The 19,109-nt window shown below is 42.9% G+C and overlaps 1 protein-coding gene across 1 annotated transcript in view; it reads left to right on the top strand.

Annotated features, from left to right (window-relative positions):
- LOC116990297 (proproteinase E-like) overlaps nucleotides 1-18,825 on the top strand; it is a 30,432-nt gene extending 11,607 nt beyond the window's left edge. Inside the window, exon 8 of the mRNA XM_033047804.1 lies at nucleotides 18,742-18,825. Within this exon, the coding sequence (XP_032903695.1) occupies nucleotides 18,742-18,825 (84 nt within the window). The remainder of the gene's footprint in view (nucleotides 1-18,741) is intronic.
- The last annotated feature ends 284 nt before the right edge of the window (nucleotides 18,826-19,109 follow it).

The raw sequence follows: 19,109 nt of genomic DNA, 5'->3' as shown, positions 1-19,109 counted from the left end.
TTGGAGTGTGGGAGGAAACCAAAGATCTCGGAGAAAACCCACAGAACGTACAAACTCCATCCAGGCAGCATCCGTAGTCGGGATTGAACCCGGGTCTCCGGCGTTGCAAGCGCTGTAAGGCAGCAACTCTATTGCTAAGCCACTGTGGCTGCCCACAATGAGTTAAAGGATTAGCCATCAAAGCAACCATATTGATTATTAAATGTTTGAATGGAGTGGGCCTACCACCAAGAACACAAGAGTCTCTCACAAGTGGGATGAATATTTAATACTAGACTAAGGCATCACTGTCATAATTAGATTCATGGAATCATACAGCATGGAAACCCTTGGGCCCAGCTTGTCCATGCCGACCAAGATGCTTAATTTACGCGAGTCCCAACTGCCTACGTTTGGCCCATATTTCTCTAAACCTTTCCAAATGTCTTTTAAATATTGTTATTTAACTGTCTCGGCTACCTCCACTGGCAGCTCGTTGCATATTTTCACCACCCTATGTATTAGAAGGTTGCCCCTCAGGTTCGTTCTTAAGTCTTTCCCCTCTCAACTTAAAGCCACATCCTCTGGTTCTTGATTCCCCTACACTGGGTAAAAGACTCCTTCCATTCACCCCATTGTCTGTTCATTCTGTCCATTCATCTATTCCGCTCAAGATATGTAAAACTTGAAAATGAAACTGAAAGTTTAAAAAAACGTTATCCATTCTGGAAAGGCACTGTATGACCTTGAACAAGACAGCAGAGGCTGCATAGGAATGGCCAGAGTGGGTGGGATTAATACTGCCTGTGGATTTTTAATACCACAATTTTAACACTGCAGTGCCACCTAGAGGGCAGTGTCGCGTAACGTTCGGAATAGATTCTAAATTCTAACATTCTTAAATGTGAAATAGAATAGCAGCATCTGATTATTGCGATTAAAATATAACACCTTTTGTACAGAGGGTCCTCAAAATCTTGCAGTCATACAAGGGGGGCCACGGGGGCGCAGCGGTAGAGTTGCTGCCTTACAGTGCTTGCAGCGCCAGAGACCTGGGTTCGATCCCGGACCACAGGTGCTTGGCTGTACGGAGTTTGTACTCTCTCCCCGTGACAGTGTGTGTTTTCTCCGAGATCTTCGGTTTCCTCCCACACTCCAAAGCTGTACAGGTATATAGGTTAATTGGCTTGGTATAAGTGTAAATTGTTCCCAGTGTGTGTAGGGGATAATGTTAATGTGTGGGGATCGCTGGTCGGTGCGGACTCGGTGGGTCGAAGGGCTTGTTTCTGCGCTGTAAACTAAACTAAACCTCCTGTTGAATGGTAAAAGCAGGAAGAGGGCATGGTCCAGATTGCTATCCTTCGTGATAACCTCATGTAGATGCTTTCAAAAGAGGGGAAGGTAGTTGAGCTCATCCTGAGATATAGACAATAGACAATAGGTGCAGGAGTAGGCCATTCGGCCCTTTGAGCCAGCACTGCCATTCAATGTGATCATGGCTGATCATCCCCAATCAATACGCCGTTCCTGCCTTCTCCCCATATCCCCTGACTCCGCTATTTTTAAGAGCCCTATCTAGCTCTCTCTTGAAAGCATCAAGAGGCAGAGATGATGCGTCATTAATTTTAGATTTGATTTGTTTATTGTCAAGTGTACCGAGGTACAGTGAAGGCAAACAGTTGCCAAGCTAAGTAATAGAAACTTCAGAGACAATGGACGTGACTACACCTTGCATGGTTGAAAATATGGGGAGAGTGGGATCCATACTTGAGGCCACCACACGACCCTATAAACAAATAAAAACTATTTTCCCACGAATCCAGGAACCCAACAGAAGGTCAGGGACACTGGATTGTAAACCACAAAGAGAGGACCAGACACCAGGATTACCACAGGAATTACTTTCCTCAGGGTGCGTTTTGCTGGAAAGCCCCAGCAGAGGGCTCTGCTACACAAGGAATGAAAGGCAGGAGGCAGGGCAGGGATGGGAACCAGCGAGGAGCAACTGTGGAGCCAGGGGGATGAGAGAGGGGAGACAGGGCACACTAGCCCAGCACCACCCGAGGATGATTCAAACTGAAGTGGGAAATGCAGAAGGCACCCGACCCAGAACCTATAGAAACCAACCCTGGGATATTCAAAATAAATGACACAAGGTGCTGGAGTTAGTCAACGGGTGGGGATTATGTACAGGTTGTGGTCTTGAAATTATTTGAAATTGCAAATGGTGTAGCCAGAGGAAAGATGTAGGTGATATTGACACGGGACATTGACCAGAGGCCCATTTGTTGTAAAGTAGGACAGAAAGCTAATGCAGCAAGATTAGATACTAACCCCGTAACACTAATGTACCACTCAATACCATAGGGCAACACTTCACCCCGGACCTAGTGCCTATGCACTTGACCTTAGACTATACTTCCCATTGTCTCCCCATTGTAAACCCTTCTGGTCTTCCGTTAAATCCCTGGAAGACTTTGACTCCAAGACTGAGTGGCATAGAGCCTGAAAGGATGCCAGCAACAACGGAGAGATCATCACATACCCCATAGTGAAACCACAGGGTTTTGTCTTCCATCGCAAGCAATGGCTAACCCAGAACAGAATCCGCACCCTCCATGCAAGAACAGCCCATCCCCTGCATGAGTGGGGGTTGACAGACAGCCCTGCTTGTGACTGCGGACATCCAGACTAGACCATCCCACACATCGTGAATGACTGCCCACTGAGGCATTTCCCTGGGGGCAATCAAAGCCATCCACCCAGTAAATGATGCTGTCCTGGCCTGGATGTCTACCCTTGACCTACAACTTTAGGCTGTGCACGCCATACGCAAGAAGAAGATTGTCTCCTCAGCGTAACTGCGGTTTCAACAAAATACACTCCTGTAGAAACCAGATAGTTAATAAACTCTAGTATGGGAGAATAAAAGGAAATGGAGACACAAAAGACTTCAGATGCTGGAATCTTGAACAAAAAAGCAAGCTATTAGAGGAACTGAGCAAAAGGATGCAAAGTGCTGGAGTAACTCAGCGGGAGAACATGGGTAAGTGATGTTTCAGGTCGAGACCCTTCTTCAGACATTTCTACTGGCCAAAGCTTCTACCATAAAGCAGCCCTAACCATCAACTCAGCCTACAATTTAGGCTTCAACATTTCAATGCACTTGTTATGCTGTCCACAGATTGGCAACCAAACTGCCTCAATTCCCTCTGTTCCCAGGCAACCAAATAAATATTTTGTCAGTAAGTATGTCGGATTTTTGAACAATTTAAAACTTAGGTTTAGTTTAGTTTAGTTTTGTTTATTGCCGCGCGTACCGAAGTACAGTGAAAAGCTTTTGTTGAGTGCTATCCAGTCAGCGGAAAGACAATACATGACTACAATTGAGCCATCTACAGTGTATAGATCTGTCGGAGTAGGAATTTAAAAGAGTGGAGCGATTGAAATGCTTGATTGTTGATCTATTTCTGTGACTAGCGCACAAAGAGTATTAAAAAACAATTTTTAAATGGCCAATCCTTTTAGAGGATTGGATATTTACCCCTTATTCAAGGCGAGTTTATTGTCATATGCACCTGTGCGGTGAATGCAGAATGCTTGAGTCTGCTGCTATAATCCTTGTCCCTGAGGAAGTGAAAGGATTTGTTGTGGGCAATCTTAGCTCAGGTTGTGGCCCCTTGCGGCTGAACAGGTTAAATGGTCATTCCTTGGAAAGTACTGTAATTCTCTGCCGGCTGGGCTGGCTCTTTCAGTTCACATGAACAAGTTCATGGCAAAAGGCAGCCGTCTGTCTATCTGTCCTAACCTTCTGAATCGTGTCATTTGAGGTGAGCTGACTTGGACTTGTGAACCCTTCTGCAGAGGTAAATAACACGAGAGGCAGGGGACACCACAGTCTAGTGTTGCAGAACGGATCTCAGAGTGGATAGAAGATAGAAACAAAATGCTGGAGGAACTCAGTGGGTCGGGCGGCATGTCTGGAGAAAAGGAATAGGTGACGTTTCGGGTCGAGACCCTTCTTCAGTCTGAAACGTTACCTATTCCTTTTTTCTCGAAATGCTGCCTGACCTGTTGAGTTAAGTTTGGTTTATAGAAACAGAGCAGATACAGGCCCTTCGGCCCACTGAGTCCGCACTGACCAGTGATCCCCGCACATCCACACTATCAATCCACATTTATAACAAGCCAATTAACCTGCAAGGGTCTCTGGCACTGCAAGCACTGTAAGGCAGCAACTCTACCGCTGCGCCACCGTGCCGCCTACCAGCATTACACCAACATTTTTTTCCATCTTCGGTGTAAACTAGTATCTGCAATTCCTTCCAACACATTTGGATCACAGAAGCGGGTGGTCTCAGACTGTGGGTTGAGGACAGAGTCAATGGAACTGTGATTCTAGATAACGTCAGTAACATTGTCATTGTGGACAGGCAACAGTATTTGCTGGAAGCACATGGGCAATTAAACAATGGAGAGCACTATACTGACAGGGCCCATCGATTAGGAAGCACAGAGGGAAAATAAAATCATTTTGACACAGCTCAACACCTCTAGCCACATTTACCAGATGTACCAACTATGAGAATACTTAAACAGGGAACAATTCTCAGCCTTGCAATTCTACATCCTCCTCACAATACACAAGAGGCCAGACACATTAATGGTACCTGAAGAATTACAGCCAGGGGTGGATATTGTATTGGACTCGTGATAGTGAGTCCTAATTTCCTTTTCCAGTGCAAAAATAAACTTCATTCATAAAAAAAGACAGAAAAGAAAACGATGCAAAGCTCTTAATAGATGCTTACTATCTATCTATATATTCAGTACTATTGGTATTATACATAGTAATGTTAGTTCTTCTGTTTGGTACATAGCACCATAGCACTCATGTGGTTCCTTGTGGGTGACACCCCTGTCCTATTGTTTGAGGGGTGTTCACAGGAGACTCTTATTGTCCAGTAGATAGCAGAGTAAATGATCTCCTTCAAGCCATTGGCACAGACACACACCGGCCGGCTTCATCTAGGACACGTACACTATCTACAGATAATGCTATGCATTTTACAATGGACATTGACAGCCTGTAATCAAACATAGAGATAGAGGTGGTGGGCAATACAGATCATCAATGTTTTCCTGGATTTATTACCTTGACCCTGAGGGGTCAGGAAAGGCCATTGCCCAACATCCATCCAGGATCAACAAAGAATGACTTTGAATTCAACAATGATTTTCACATGAAAATTAAAGCCCTGGCCAAATGTCGAGCTTTTCTCGGAACCATGGCAACATTCATGTGCAGACTGGGAGGACAATGTGTTACTGCAGATAACTGGATGGCATTTGGGAGTATGAACACATTCAGAGACATAACTAGAGGAATTCATTTAGACCAGTTGCAACAGTCGCAAAATGGCAATGAATGTATTTTTACTCTTCCCTCTTGCATATTATCAATCACCACCCAAAATGCATGTTCTGAGTGATTATAATGTCACATTGGAACCCTGTCACCAAATGGATTAGAGCGGTGGATTTAAGCCATGGCATAACAATCTTTTTCAATACACCTGAGAGGTTACATTCAAGGAAGTTTGGACATATCAAATTAGATTTCCCGAAGTAGTTAAAGAATAATTTGCCACAAAACAAGACAATCCTTAGATAACTCTGATCACAGGCTTCAGCCTAATTAAGCAGAATGTCCATAAACTTATTGTAATCCACTTTGAACAATTTAAGTTGGAGTCGCTCAGAATTCTATAACACCAACCTTTGGAGACTCATAGGGTCACAGAGAGAGACACAGTATAGACACATGCCCATTGGCTTACCGAATCGGCACTGACTACCTACTCACACAGAGTCCCTTCTGTCTACATTCTGTTACACCTTGGATTCTATCACTTATCGACACATAGGGAATATTTGCTGTGGCCAATGTTGGAGGAAACCAATCCAAGGGAAATACACGCAGTCAGAGGAAGAACGTGCAAACTCCACACAGATAGCACCAGAGTGTAGGATTTATCCCGTGTCTGCAGCACTGTGAGGCAGCATCTGTGTCAGCTGTGACACTCTGCCACTCTTAAAACTAAATACCTAGAGCATTCCTAGTCAGTACTGAACTGCAAGCAATCAAAAATTGTGGCAACAAATAATATTGGGCATCTAAACACCTCGAAAGGCAACTAAATCAGATATAATAGGGCTTTAAGAATGAATGACTTGATAGAGCCAATGATAACATATGAACAGCAAAATGTACTCAGACATTACATGTAAATAGTGATGCAATATGTATTTAGGGGAGGCACATACTTCAAGGGATATCTCAGAAAAATGGACAAACCTGTGAAAAATGGGCAGAACAGAATTTACTAGAAAAATTTGAGTCCATTTACCCAACTGATTGAACAAAGAGGCAGACCTCAAACAAATTGGCCAGTGTAGAATTGAGAGTTAAAAGTTAGAGCATGGAAACAGATCCTTCGTCCCATCCACGCCGACCATTGATCACCCATTCACACTAGTCCTTTGTTACCCGACTTTCTCATTCTACACCAGGGGCATTTTACAGAGGTCAATTGACCTCTAGAGAGCAGTCCTGACCTATCATCTACCTCAATGGAGTCACGGTGAAAACATGTAAACTCCAGACAGGTCAGGATTGAATCCAGGTCTCTGGTTCTGTGAAGCAGCAGATCTCCCAGGGGCACCATTGTGCAGCCCGTCTTTTTAATTAATTGAGTCTAATATCACATTTTTATTTCTTAAAAGGATCAAATATTTTAGATTTTGGTTTAAATTTTCAATAATAATGATCTATTTGAATTGTTCAATTGATCACCAATAGATTTTGTGTATTTTTCTAAGTTCCTCAATGTCGGATGAAATTCAGAAACATGAATAGTAGTTAACAGGACAGAGAGGAGTTAAAAGGGCAACGCTTCCCAGGTAAAATTTAATTATGATGAAGGTCTGCAGGAAGATAGAAAGTGATTTCTGGCCCTTGGAATATTAGGCTTGCGAACTCAGTTGCATACTTTGCAATGATGAGGTCTGTTTATTCTTCGCGCATTCAGCATCAGGGAAAACATGATCCCAAGCCATTTCACAGCAAATGAAAACTAATGATGCACATAACAAAGATCCACTTGTGCTATGAGATGAGGAGCCAGCTGACAATTGCTTCAGGTTGCAGTGTGTGCCAGTGTATCAGAATGAGCTCAACACTTACAGTACCTTCTAATATTGTGATGGGATAACTTATCCCATCTCATTGGAGGCCTTTAAATTATAATTTAGTTTAGTTTAGCTATTTTAGTTTAGAGATACAGTGGGGAAACAGGCCCTTTGGTCCACCAAGTCCGCACAGACCAGCGATTCCCACACATTAACACTATCTACACACGCCAGGGGCAATTTACAATGATACCAAGCCAAGTAACCTACAAACCTGTACGTCTTTGCAATATGGGAGGAAACCGAAGATCTTGGAGAAAACCCACGTGGTCGTTGAGAGAACGTACAAACTCCATACAGACAGCACCAGTAGTCAGGATTGAACCAGGGTCTCTGGTGCTGTAAGCGCAGTAAGGCAGCAACTCTACTGCTGTGCCACCATACAATGCGGAAACATGCCCTTCCGCCCACCGAGTCCCCACCGACCAGTGATCCCCACACATTAACACTATCCTACACACACTAGGGACAATTTACATTTATAGCAAGCCAATTGGCCGACAAACCTGAACGTCTTTGGAGTGTGGGATGAAACCGGAGATCCTGGTGAAAACCCACGCATGTCATGGCGAGAACGTACAAATTAGGTATAGCCAAGCATCCATAGTCAGGATCAAACGCGGGTCTCTTGCGCTGTACGGCAGCATCTCCATCACTGCGGCACTTTGCTGCCCAATCGGCATATTCAATATTCAACTTTTTTGGACTTTATCTTGCACTAAATGTTGTGCCCCTTATCCTTTATCTTACTTCACTAAACATTATTCCCTTTATCATGTATCAGTGCGTTGTGGATGGCTTGATTGTAATATTTTCTGCACGTGCCAATAATAAACTAAACCTAACTAAACTAAGCTATATTCACCAGATTCATCGGAATGGGGGCTCACTACATGAATAATAGTAGCACTCGAACTGGAGTGCCAACATGGTATCATGTGGTCTTCTGGCTGAGGAGCAAGCATGTCAGGAATTGAACCAAATCGGCTTTAATAATGTGATGTTGTTTGGTTCTTCAAGGGAAAGAACTACAAGCAACAAAAAGTGGGATGGCGGGATATCTCACACGTGGCTTTTTCTGGAAGTGTACAGGCTAAAGATTAGGACAAAACAGAGAATAACGGCACCAGTCAGGATTAAACCAGGGTTGCTGGAGCTGTGAGGCAGTGGCTCTACACTAGCTACCTCCATTTGTGCTGTAGTCAGTGACTGTATGACTCCCTTAAAGAGTTAACAAAGAGTCATAGAGTGATACAGAATGGAAATAGGCCCTTTGACCCAACTTGTCCACACCGGCCAGCATGACCCAGCTACACTAGTCCCACCTGCCTGCCTTAGGCCCATATCCCTCCAAACCTGTCCTATCCATGTACCTGTTAAACATTTTCTTAAACTTGCGATCGTCACTTCCTCAACTACCGCCTCTTGCAGCTTGTTCCATATACCCACCACACATTGTGGCGGCACTGTGGTGCAGCGGTAGAGTTTCTGCCTTACAGAGCTTGCAGCGCCGGAGACTCAGGTTCGATCCCTACTACGGGCGCTGTCTGTCCGGTGTTTGTACGTTCTCCCTGTGACCTGCATGGGTTTTCTCCAAGATCTTCAGTTTCCTCCCTCACTCCAAAGATGGACAGGTATGAAGGAAAATTGGCTTGGTAAATGTAAAAATTAGCCCTAGTGTGTGTAGAAGAGTGTTAACATGCAGGGATCGCTGGTCGGGGCAGACCCGGTGTGCAAGATGGCCATGTTTCCACCGTGTATCTCTAAACTAAACTAAACTAAACTAAACTAAACTAAACTAAACTAAACTAAACTAAACTAAACTAAACTAAACTAAACTAAACTAAACTAAACTAAACTAAACTAAACTCAGATTCATATTAAATATTTTACCCTTCACCTTAAACCTATATCCTCTGCTCCTTGATTCACCTACTGGGCAAGATACTCTGTGCATGTACCTGATCTATTCTTCTCATGATCTATAAGATCACCCCTCATCCTCCTGCGCTCCAAGGAATAGAGTAATAATAGCCTACTCAACCTTACCCTATAGCTCAGACTCTCTAACCCTGGCAACATCCTCATAAACTACGGATTGACATGCAAAATATCAATGAAACACATTGCCCAGCTAATTGTAATGATTGCTAACAAAAGTAAGTATTTTCACTCTGCAGGCCTGATAAACCTTGTCTACATTGTAATTTGGTGTTTCATAAAATATTAATATTAACAGTATGATCCAGATGGAACACCAGATTTTTTATATTTTACCTTTTAAATCTGTGCTGAATTCAGGCCTGACTCATGAATATCTTCCTAAAATCTTCTTAATTACTGAAAATATAGCCCCTTATGTGTGTTAGTGTAATAATAATAATGGATGGGATTTATATAGCGCCTTTCTAATATTCAAGGCGCTTAGTGTAGGGATGTGGGTGTTGGAAGGCAGTTCATGTTGAGGGGCTGATGAGCAGTTCTTTACTGAACTGTCTGCTAAAGTACGATCGAGCCCATTATCTGCTGTAGGGTTTGCAATTAATTTGGCACCACGGAGAAAGAATGCGATACATACTCATTTCTGGGTCTGGCAGAACACCCTCATGTTTATAAAGTGCGATTTGAACCTTCAGGGCGCTGAGCCACTTTACAAGTTGCAGAAACACCATGCTTGCTGGAGAAATGCCTTGATTTATTTGTTTCCATAGTTTAGTTTTGTGCTCATCATCAGATTCAGGTCAGATACCCGATGCTGAAGTGACTCCAGGGAGAAACTTCATCCAAGTAGTTTATGATCAGAATTTATGTTGAGAATAAAATGAAGGCAAAATCCAGATGGGAATCACTGTAAATTATTTTATGGAGAAGAAATATATATGTATGGGGATGCAATACTGTGTGAACTGCATTTTAAACAAAGTGAGGATTAATGTGAATGGAAACGAATAGTGAACACAATCAGCCAAGAACAGATGGCCTTGGGAGTTCATGGAGTCACAACAAAGTGGGCGGCAAGGTGGTGCAGCAGTAGAGTTGCTGCCTTACAACGCCAGAGACCTGGCTTCTATCCTGACTACGGGTGCTTATCTGTATGGAGTTTTGTGCGTTCTCCCCGTGACCTGCCCGGCTTTTCTCCAGAATCTCCGGTTTCCTCCCACACTTCAAAGACGTACGATTTGTAGATTAATTGGCTTTGTAAAATTGTAAATTGTCCCTGGTGTGTGTGGAATCGTGTAACTGCCGGGAGATCGCTGGTCGGCATGGACTCGGTGGGCCGAAGGGCCTGTTACCACGCTGTATCTCTAAACTAAACTAAACTAAGAGGAAGATGGCAACATTAGTTGTGCCAATCGGTCTCTTGAGCCTCTTTCACCATTCACTAGATCATAGACTGGAAGGATGTTTCCTTGAAGCTTAGCTCAAGAAATGAGAAACTGTGTCGTTGCCTGGGGCTATTTCTCTTCCACACTGCAAACTGGACACCTTTACATTATCGTCAAGTGTTTAATTGCAGTAACATATTTTGTGGTGTCAAAGAAAAGTTTCTTCTCTGGAGGTTGTTCTCCCATTCAGTTTCAGTCATCTATCCACCTTGCTTCCATGTCCATTAACACTATGAACTTCTGAACATCTCAATTGACTCTCTACCTCAGCAGGTTTTTAACACATTTTGGAAATAGATCCTTTGAGTGGTCTGGCAACTAATTTACAATGATGCCTCTTTACAAGAAATCCTGTCAGAAGAAACAGTTGTACTCAATCTAACCCATGAGTTATTTCATGTTTTCCATGTGATCTTTGTCTGAAGGGCTCGAGACAGGAATTTCCCTTGATTTGAAAGCACATTTGTGGGGAGGAGAGACAACTGTATGTATGTGATGGTGGGTGGGATGCGGTACCAGGAGATAATGGACCAACCTTATCATGTATCTGTACACTGTAAATGGCTTGATTGTAATCATGTATTGACTTTCCGCTGACTGGTTGGCTCGCAACAAAAGCTTGTCACTGTACCTCGGCACACGTGACAATAAACTAAACTAAACTAGCCATCATGAGTAGGGGGCAACATTGAAAGGTTAACTGGAGTCTATTCTTGCCATCATCATCACCTGTTGGCACATTTGAAGCAATGAAGATTTTAAGCCTCTTGAACAATTCCCTTTAACTGACAGACACACCTCAGATGGAAGAGCGGCTCTTAATACATTGCAGCAAATTTGCGACGACATTACCCGCAGTAAGTCTACAAAGTGTGCCTATGATGGAAGAATATTATTTATTCCTAGCGATGTTCAGAGTAAAGGGAACATTAGTTAAAAGAAATGAGGGTAAAATAAATTAAATTGCAGTATAAAATTAATGGAAATTGAAATGACTGTAACTGAAAAAATCACATTAAATTATATGATGGAGGAAATGATATTGTAGAGAACCCTTAGGGAGTGTCATTTATATATTTTCTGGACAGTTGCCGTAGGGAAGAGCTGATATACTGCATTTAGAAGAAAACATTATCTATAATTTGCTGAAATATTTTTGATTGGCAGATTCTTTTGAATTATTGAAGATTTTTAATTCATTGTGTGCCTGTTCACTGTCTTATACTTGGCTATCCTTATCAAATTAGAGAGGCTTAAAGGTTTGAGGTGGAGATGGAGGTAGGTGAGAAATCATAATTTATAACAATATTCACCCAACACTTCCCTTTTAATTAACTGTGGGAAATTTTACTCGGGTCAAAGTAACTTAGATAGCTGCTCAATTTAATTTAAAACTCTTATTCACCCTGTTTACTCCCATCTTCACACAGGCCTCCATGTTAGGCTTTCCACCATACCCTTACATCTACTCAATAATAAACACAGAGTGTTGGAGTAACTCAGCAGGTCAGGAAGCATCTGTGGAGGAAATGGATAAGTGACGTTTCAGGTTGGGACCTTTCTTCAGACTCCAAGAAGGGTCTTGACCCAAAGCATCATCTGTCCATTCTCTCCATAGATACAGGATACATGACATACTGAGTTATTCCAGCATATTGTGTTTTACTCAAGATTCCAGCATCTGCAGTTTAGTTTAGTTTAGTTCAGAGATACAGCGCGAAAATAGGCCCTTCACCCCATCGAGTCCGTGCCGACCAGCGATCACCCCGCACATTAGCACTATCCTAACACTAGGGACAATTTACAATTTTTACAGAAGCCAATTAACCTACAAACCTTTATGTCTTTGGAGTGTGGGAAACTGGAGCACCTGGAGAACACCCACATTGTCACAGGGAGAAGATACAAGTTTCATAAAGGCAGCACCCATCGTCAGGATCAAATCCGAGTCTCCGGAGCTGTAAGGCGGCAACTCTGCTGCTGCGCCACCGTGAGTTCCTCCTGCCGCCTGCATACGTAATGTCCCCACAACATCCTTTGGAGGGATTAATCTCTATTGAGAAGGTGATAGCCATCTTCAGATGATTCTAATGGCGTGCAGCATGAGAGCTGACAGCATGGTGGAGCATGTCATGTTTTTCGATAGGGAGCTTACGATTGAAAAGAGAGCGCTTCAGATTTTGAATGACCGTTTACCTGACCCATGTTTGTCAGCCATCCAGGAACAGTCAGGCCAAGGATGCCCTGGCTTCAACACTCCAAACTCTATTGTGCTCAGATTCACCACTGGCACCACCCAAACACCAATGGCAACCCAACCTTTTCCTTCCCTGTCACTTCCTTGATATTCAAAGCCACCATGAAAGAGAAGGAGGAGAAGAACATGTGGGTTTTTGGTTTTAGTTTTGGAGATAAGCGTGGAAATGGGCCCTTTGCCACACAAACCAGCGATTCCTGCACACTAACACTATTCTACACACTCTAGGAACAATTTACAATTACACCAAGCCAATTAACCTATAAATCTGTATGTCTTTGGAGTGTTTGAGAAAACCAGAGATCTCGGAGAAATCCCACGTGGGTCACATGAAGAACATACAACCTCTGTACAAGCAGCGCCCATAGTCAGGAAGAAACCGGGGTTCTGGCGCTGTAAAAGCCCTGTCCCACGGTACGAGTTCATTCCAAGAGCTCTCATGAATTTGCCCTGATTCGAACTCGGAGATTTACGGTAATGGCCGCTCGTCGGTACTCGGGGATCTCGTGGACATTTTTCAGCATGTTGAAAAATCTTCACGAGTCTTCCCGTGCTTACCTGCCGTTAGCGAGTCTTCCCGAGTACCTGCTGTTAGCGTTACGAGCCGATAAGAGACGTCCCCGAGCTCCGACGTACCCGCTACGTTCATTCTCCGTGCTTACCACGAGTTTGATTTTTTAAAAACTCGGGAGAGCTCTTGGAATGAACTTGTATCATGGGACAGGGCTTTAAGGTAGTAACTCTACCGCTGTGCCACCGTGCCGCCCTGCAGGTCTTTGAACCTGCTCTGCCATTCAGTAAGATCACGGTTGTTACCTCAGCTCCATGTTCCCGTCTACACAGAGTAATATTCCTCACTCTTGTGTATCACAGTGTGGCACGAAGAATATTCTGCTTCCATTTCACTTTCAGGAAGAGTCTTGAAAACTTATGGCCCTCTGATAGAAATTAAATCTGGCCTCATTGCTGGCATGACTATTTCATGTGGGGGAAGCTCGTGGCATCTCATCAGGTCCTCAGAGCCTTGAATGCTTCATCTGGTGAATAAAGACTACATTATGCGTATGTTTTATTTATATAACTTTGAATTTAATTGCAAACTAATTTTTTTTCGATACCAAAGATACAGATGTGTTTTTTTAAATCATTATAAAATACAATGGCACAGTGGCACAGTGGTAGAGGTGCTGCCTTTTACAGCACCTGAGATCTGGGTTTGTTCCTAACTGTGGGTACTGTCTGTATGAAATTTGTACATTCTCCCTGTGATCGCATGGGCTTTCTCCGGTTCCTCCAGTTTCCTCCCACACCCTCAGGATGTGCAGGTTTGTAGGTTAATTGACTTTGGTTAAAATTGTGTCCCTGGTGTGTAGGAGGATAGTGCTAGTTTATGGTGATCGCTAGTCGACATAGACCCGGTGGGCCGAAGGGCCAGTTTCTGTACTGTATCTGTAAAGTCTAAAGTAAAGTGTTTATTTTTTTAAATTGGAATTCTTGAGTGATGGAATATTTTTTTTTACAAGCTTAATTCTCTTGGGAACAAACCATTTCACAAAATTTGCACAACATCTGTAGGTTGGAAGCCTGCATCCTGCCTTCTGTTTCTGCTAATGCAGAAGCTGTTTCAATGATTTGGAATAGCATTGTGTCCCGGACATTACTGGCATTCTAGATGAATGGTTGCCCTCCAGTTTCAAGGGTAATAAATCATTATACGTCAGTTGAATGTCTTCCCATTGCACATCTCGAGGCCATTTCAAACAAACTGGTCAAGTGTAGCTGCCTTGTCAGGACTTGTATTTTTTGTGCATTTTCAGTTAGTTTCTGCATTGCAGCATTGATTTATTTTCCTTCTCCACAGCTTTCCAGCAAATTTTTTCCAAGAGTGCTCTCCTACCCTAATACATTTCCATTTCCACTACTTGCCTGACTAATACCTCATTCGAACCATTCTTCATGCATAGTCCGGTCCGCTTCAAATTGAAAGGTATAGTGGCACGGTGGCACAGCGGTAGAGTTGCTGCCTTACAGCACTGGAGACCCAAGTTCGGTCCTGACTGTGGGTGCTGTCTGTACGAACCTTGTTCATTCGCCCCGTGACTGCATGAGTTTTCTCCAAATCCTCTGCTTTCCTCCCACATTCCAAAGAAGTCCCGCTTTGCAGGTTAATTGGCTTCTGCATATTTGCCCTTGTGTGTAGGATAGAACTAGTGTACGGGTGATTGCTGGTAGATGTGGACTCAGCAGGCCAAAGGGTCTGTTTCCAATATCTCGAGAGTGAACTGTATTAAAACTAAACTCCCGGGGTGTTATTTAAAGAGCCACATCAATAGTTATAATCAGAAGTAATTCATTGGGTGAAAGCCAACCACACTAAGATCTGAGATTGGGAGAAGTGTTATATCAATACAAATATTTCTATTTTTGAAGGAGCATCACACATGGATATTTGAAAATGAAAAGATTCTCAGTTGCTGGAAGTCTGAAACAAAGACAGAAGATGCAGGAAATATTCATCAGGCTCGGCAGCATCTGTGGAAGGAGAAGCAGTCAGTTTCGGTTTTGTGATCCTTTGTCAGAAAGACAAAAAGCGACAGTTTCTATTCCCACAGATGCTGCTGACCTGCTAGGTTTTCCAGCATTTTAAGTTTTTGTTACCAGTGGGCGTTTGTCCTCATATTCACCAAGCAGCTGAACACCACTGTCTTTCCGATCACTCTTACCCACTTTGCTCATATCGCATCAAGAAATTCTTTGATGATCTTTATGTGAAGACTCATGGCTCCATCCTACATTAAACAATACATCAGGCCTTAAAAACATAGAAACATAGAAAAATAGGTGCAGGAGTAGGCCGTTCAGCCCTTCGAGCCAGCACTGCCATTCAATATGATCATGGCTTGATCATCTAAAATCAGTACCCCGTTCCTGCTTTCTCCCCATATCCCTTGATTCCTTTAGCCTTAAGAGCTAAATCTAACTCTCTCGTGAAAACATCCAGTGAATTGGCCTCCATTGCCTTCTGTGGCAGAGAATTCCACAGATTCACAACTCTCTGGGTGAAAAGGCTTTTCCTCATCTCAGTCCTAAATGGCCTACCCCTTAATCTTAAACTGTGACCCCTGGTCTGGAACAATACATCAGGGCTTGCAGCCATTTACAACCCAGGCCTTTCCAGTGAGGAAGTTGCTGATATTTCAACTCCCTTGCTCTGGTTATGGGCTGTCCCCACTTATACAAATCGTACTGAAGGATCCACAGCCTGGCATACCAAAGGAGCTCGTGTCAAAATTGCTCATTGACACTTGAAAGAAATATCCTTTCATACCATCAAAGAGTCAGTAGAACTTACCATAAAAGATGTCTTTTATTTTTACTGTTGAATGCACATTACAGAAAAGAGATTGCAGCTTCAATGGAGATGGAAGGGATAAGATCAATGGCAATTTCAGTCCTCTGTCGATTTGAAGACTTCATCAATTAGCCAAGGCTATTTCATGAAAGAGGCTGGAAGACAAACATAATTCACCCCTTTTACAAAAATATTAATTCAATATGGAATTCAATAACAGGAAATTACGGTTTTAACTCCCACACAAGGACTTCATTTTGCCTGATGATTCATCGTGGTGCTGTGGAAGGGATCATTTGAATGAAATTTTCGATAGGCCCACAGAAAGAACAGTGAAAGCAAGGAAGCTAACTCTATGGCCCATTAGATAGTTACCAGCTCCGTGTAGGAGCTATCCAAACAGTCCCAGCACACCCACTCTCTCCCCTCAGTCCATTACTCCTTTAAACACTACAATTTCCAGCATTTCGTTCAGACCGAAAGGTCTGAATGACAAATAAAGGATTCAATTCAATTCAATTCAATTCAATTGAATCTACCTCTGGCCCCACATTCCAGACCCTAGCCAATCACTTTGTAAAAATGTTTTAGAAACATATTAAAAAAATATAGAAACATCGAAAATAGGCGCAGGAGTAGGCCATTTGGCCCTTTGAGCCAGTCTCGCCATTCAATATGATCATGGCTGATCATCCAAAATCAGTACCCCGTTCCTGCTTTCTCCCCATATCCCTTGATTTTGTTAGCCCTAAGAGCTGTATCTAACTCTCTCTTGAAACCATCCAGTGAATCGGCCTCCACTGCCTTCTGTGGCAGAGAATTCCACAACTTCACAACTTCCTGGGTGTAAAGGTTTTTCCTCATCTCAGTACTAAATGGCGTACCCCTTATTCTTACACTGTGACCCCTGGTTCTGGACTTGTAACTTGTGGTTTGATTTCCTATCCCCTTCATTCCACGTCACCATAATACTGATACATCTGCCACTGAGCAGTTTCCTCGTTCTTTGTATCATTTCCTCTATCAGATCTCCTTGCAATATTTTCTGTGATAAAGGGGAACAATTCAAATCTATCCACTTCACTAAAGTATCCCATCTTGCTAAATGTATTCTGTATCTCTCCAAAATCTTCACTTATTTCCTAAAGTACAGTGTTGTGGCTGAGCCATTGTTTTACCAAGACTCCTGCAGTCATACCAGTGGATCAGGATGTTTTGTAACCATCTTCTCAACCCGCACCTTCAATGACCTGGGCACATACACACCCCATTATCCTCTGGCCTTGCACTTCTATTGGAACGGTGTCCTCAAGTTTATTTTGCAGCTTTCCATTCTTCCAACCAAAATGTAGTAATTCAAATTTCTGATAATCTGTTACCGGCCTCTCGGTTCTTCCTTGAAGTCCATTACAGGTCCACCACTGAATTGTTTCCTCAGTTTCCTATTAAATCTTTCCCCACTTCACCTTAAACTTATATCCTCTGGATCCCGATATGGAATAGTCATCTGTAAAATCTTGGTAAAGAAAACTCAACTGTAATCCAAGATGTTAATTTGAGTTCAGCTGCTGCAACTCAGTCAGAAGGAAACTGTCCCCGATAACATTAATTCGACAACGAGACTGATTCATGTTCTAATTCATCGTGTAACTGCAGCAGTTCATCTCTTTTAGTAATTTAGCTATATTATAGTCTGTAAATGGGGCATAGACAGTTGGCATAGCGAGAGAATTACTCACATAATGTTGGGACATATTTGACTGATTTTAAATTATGGCTTAGAATGATGGAATATATAGATAATATGCATCAGAGGGTTATTATGTATGGAATTTATTCTGTGAGTGTTCCCAACTTTATAATCCCTGAATAACTTTTGGTAAATTATAATAATAAAAAAGGATTGAACTCATATCCAGATACCATTATAAATAATATACAGTAACTGCGGCCCTCTGTTCTGTGACTTTAGATAGACAATTATTTAAAATGCTATCATTAATTTATTTATTATTTGTCAAATATGATGTAATTAGGAGGTTGAGCACCAAGATGGAGCCCAACCTAGGCGACTATTTGTGTACTAGCCACAGAGGCAGATCTACAAACTCATATTCCAATCGCTCCACACCTTTAAATCTCTTTTAGTTTAGTCTAGAGAGTCAGCACGGCCCACCGAGTCAGCACCAACAAGCGATCCCGCATACTAACACTATCCTACACATACTAGGGACAATTTACACTTATACCAAGTATACAAACCGAAGCCAATTAACCTAGAAACCTGTACGTCTTTGGCGTGTGGGAGGAAAACCTAGGAGATCTTGGAGAAAACCCACGCGGTCATGGGGAGAACATACAAACTACGTACAGACAGCACCCGTAGTCGGGATAAAATCCAGGCCTCTGGCTCTGCAAGTGCTGTAAGGCAGCAAATTTACCGCTGCACCACCGTGCCACCCATTCCTACAGCAACGTTTCTTACTTTAACAATGATCTTCTTAAACTCCTTTCAGCTCTGTCCTTACTTCGACTCCTGGCACCCGAAGACCAACCACATCGACTCCTGGTGCGGCGAGGACCCGAGCAGCGAGGCCTAGCGCGACCGACGAGACCTGTGGCCCACTAATCAGGCTGTTCAATCATTCCACCACAACCACAGAGCAGTGCTGAACTACCATCTACCTCTTTGGTGACTCTCGGACTATCCTTGATCGGACTTTGCTGGCTTTACCTTGCACAAACCATTAATCCCTTATCATGTATCTATACACTGTAAATGGATCGATTGTAATCATGTATTGTCTTTCTGCTGACTGGTTAGCACGCTACAAAAGATTTTCACTGTATCTCGGTACACGTGACAATAAACTAAACTGAACTG

This window comes from Amblyraja radiata, chromosome 31 (genome assembly GCF_010909765.2).
Source record: "Amblyraja radiata isolate CabotCenter1 chromosome 31, sAmbRad1.1.pri, whole genome shotgun sequence".
NCBI classification, from domain to species: domain Eukaryota; kingdom Metazoa; phylum Chordata; class Chondrichthyes; order Rajiformes; family Rajidae; genus Amblyraja; species Amblyraja radiata.
The sequence above is the reverse complement of the archived record's forward strand: the minus strand, read 5'-3'. Positions and strand labels throughout refer to the sequence as shown.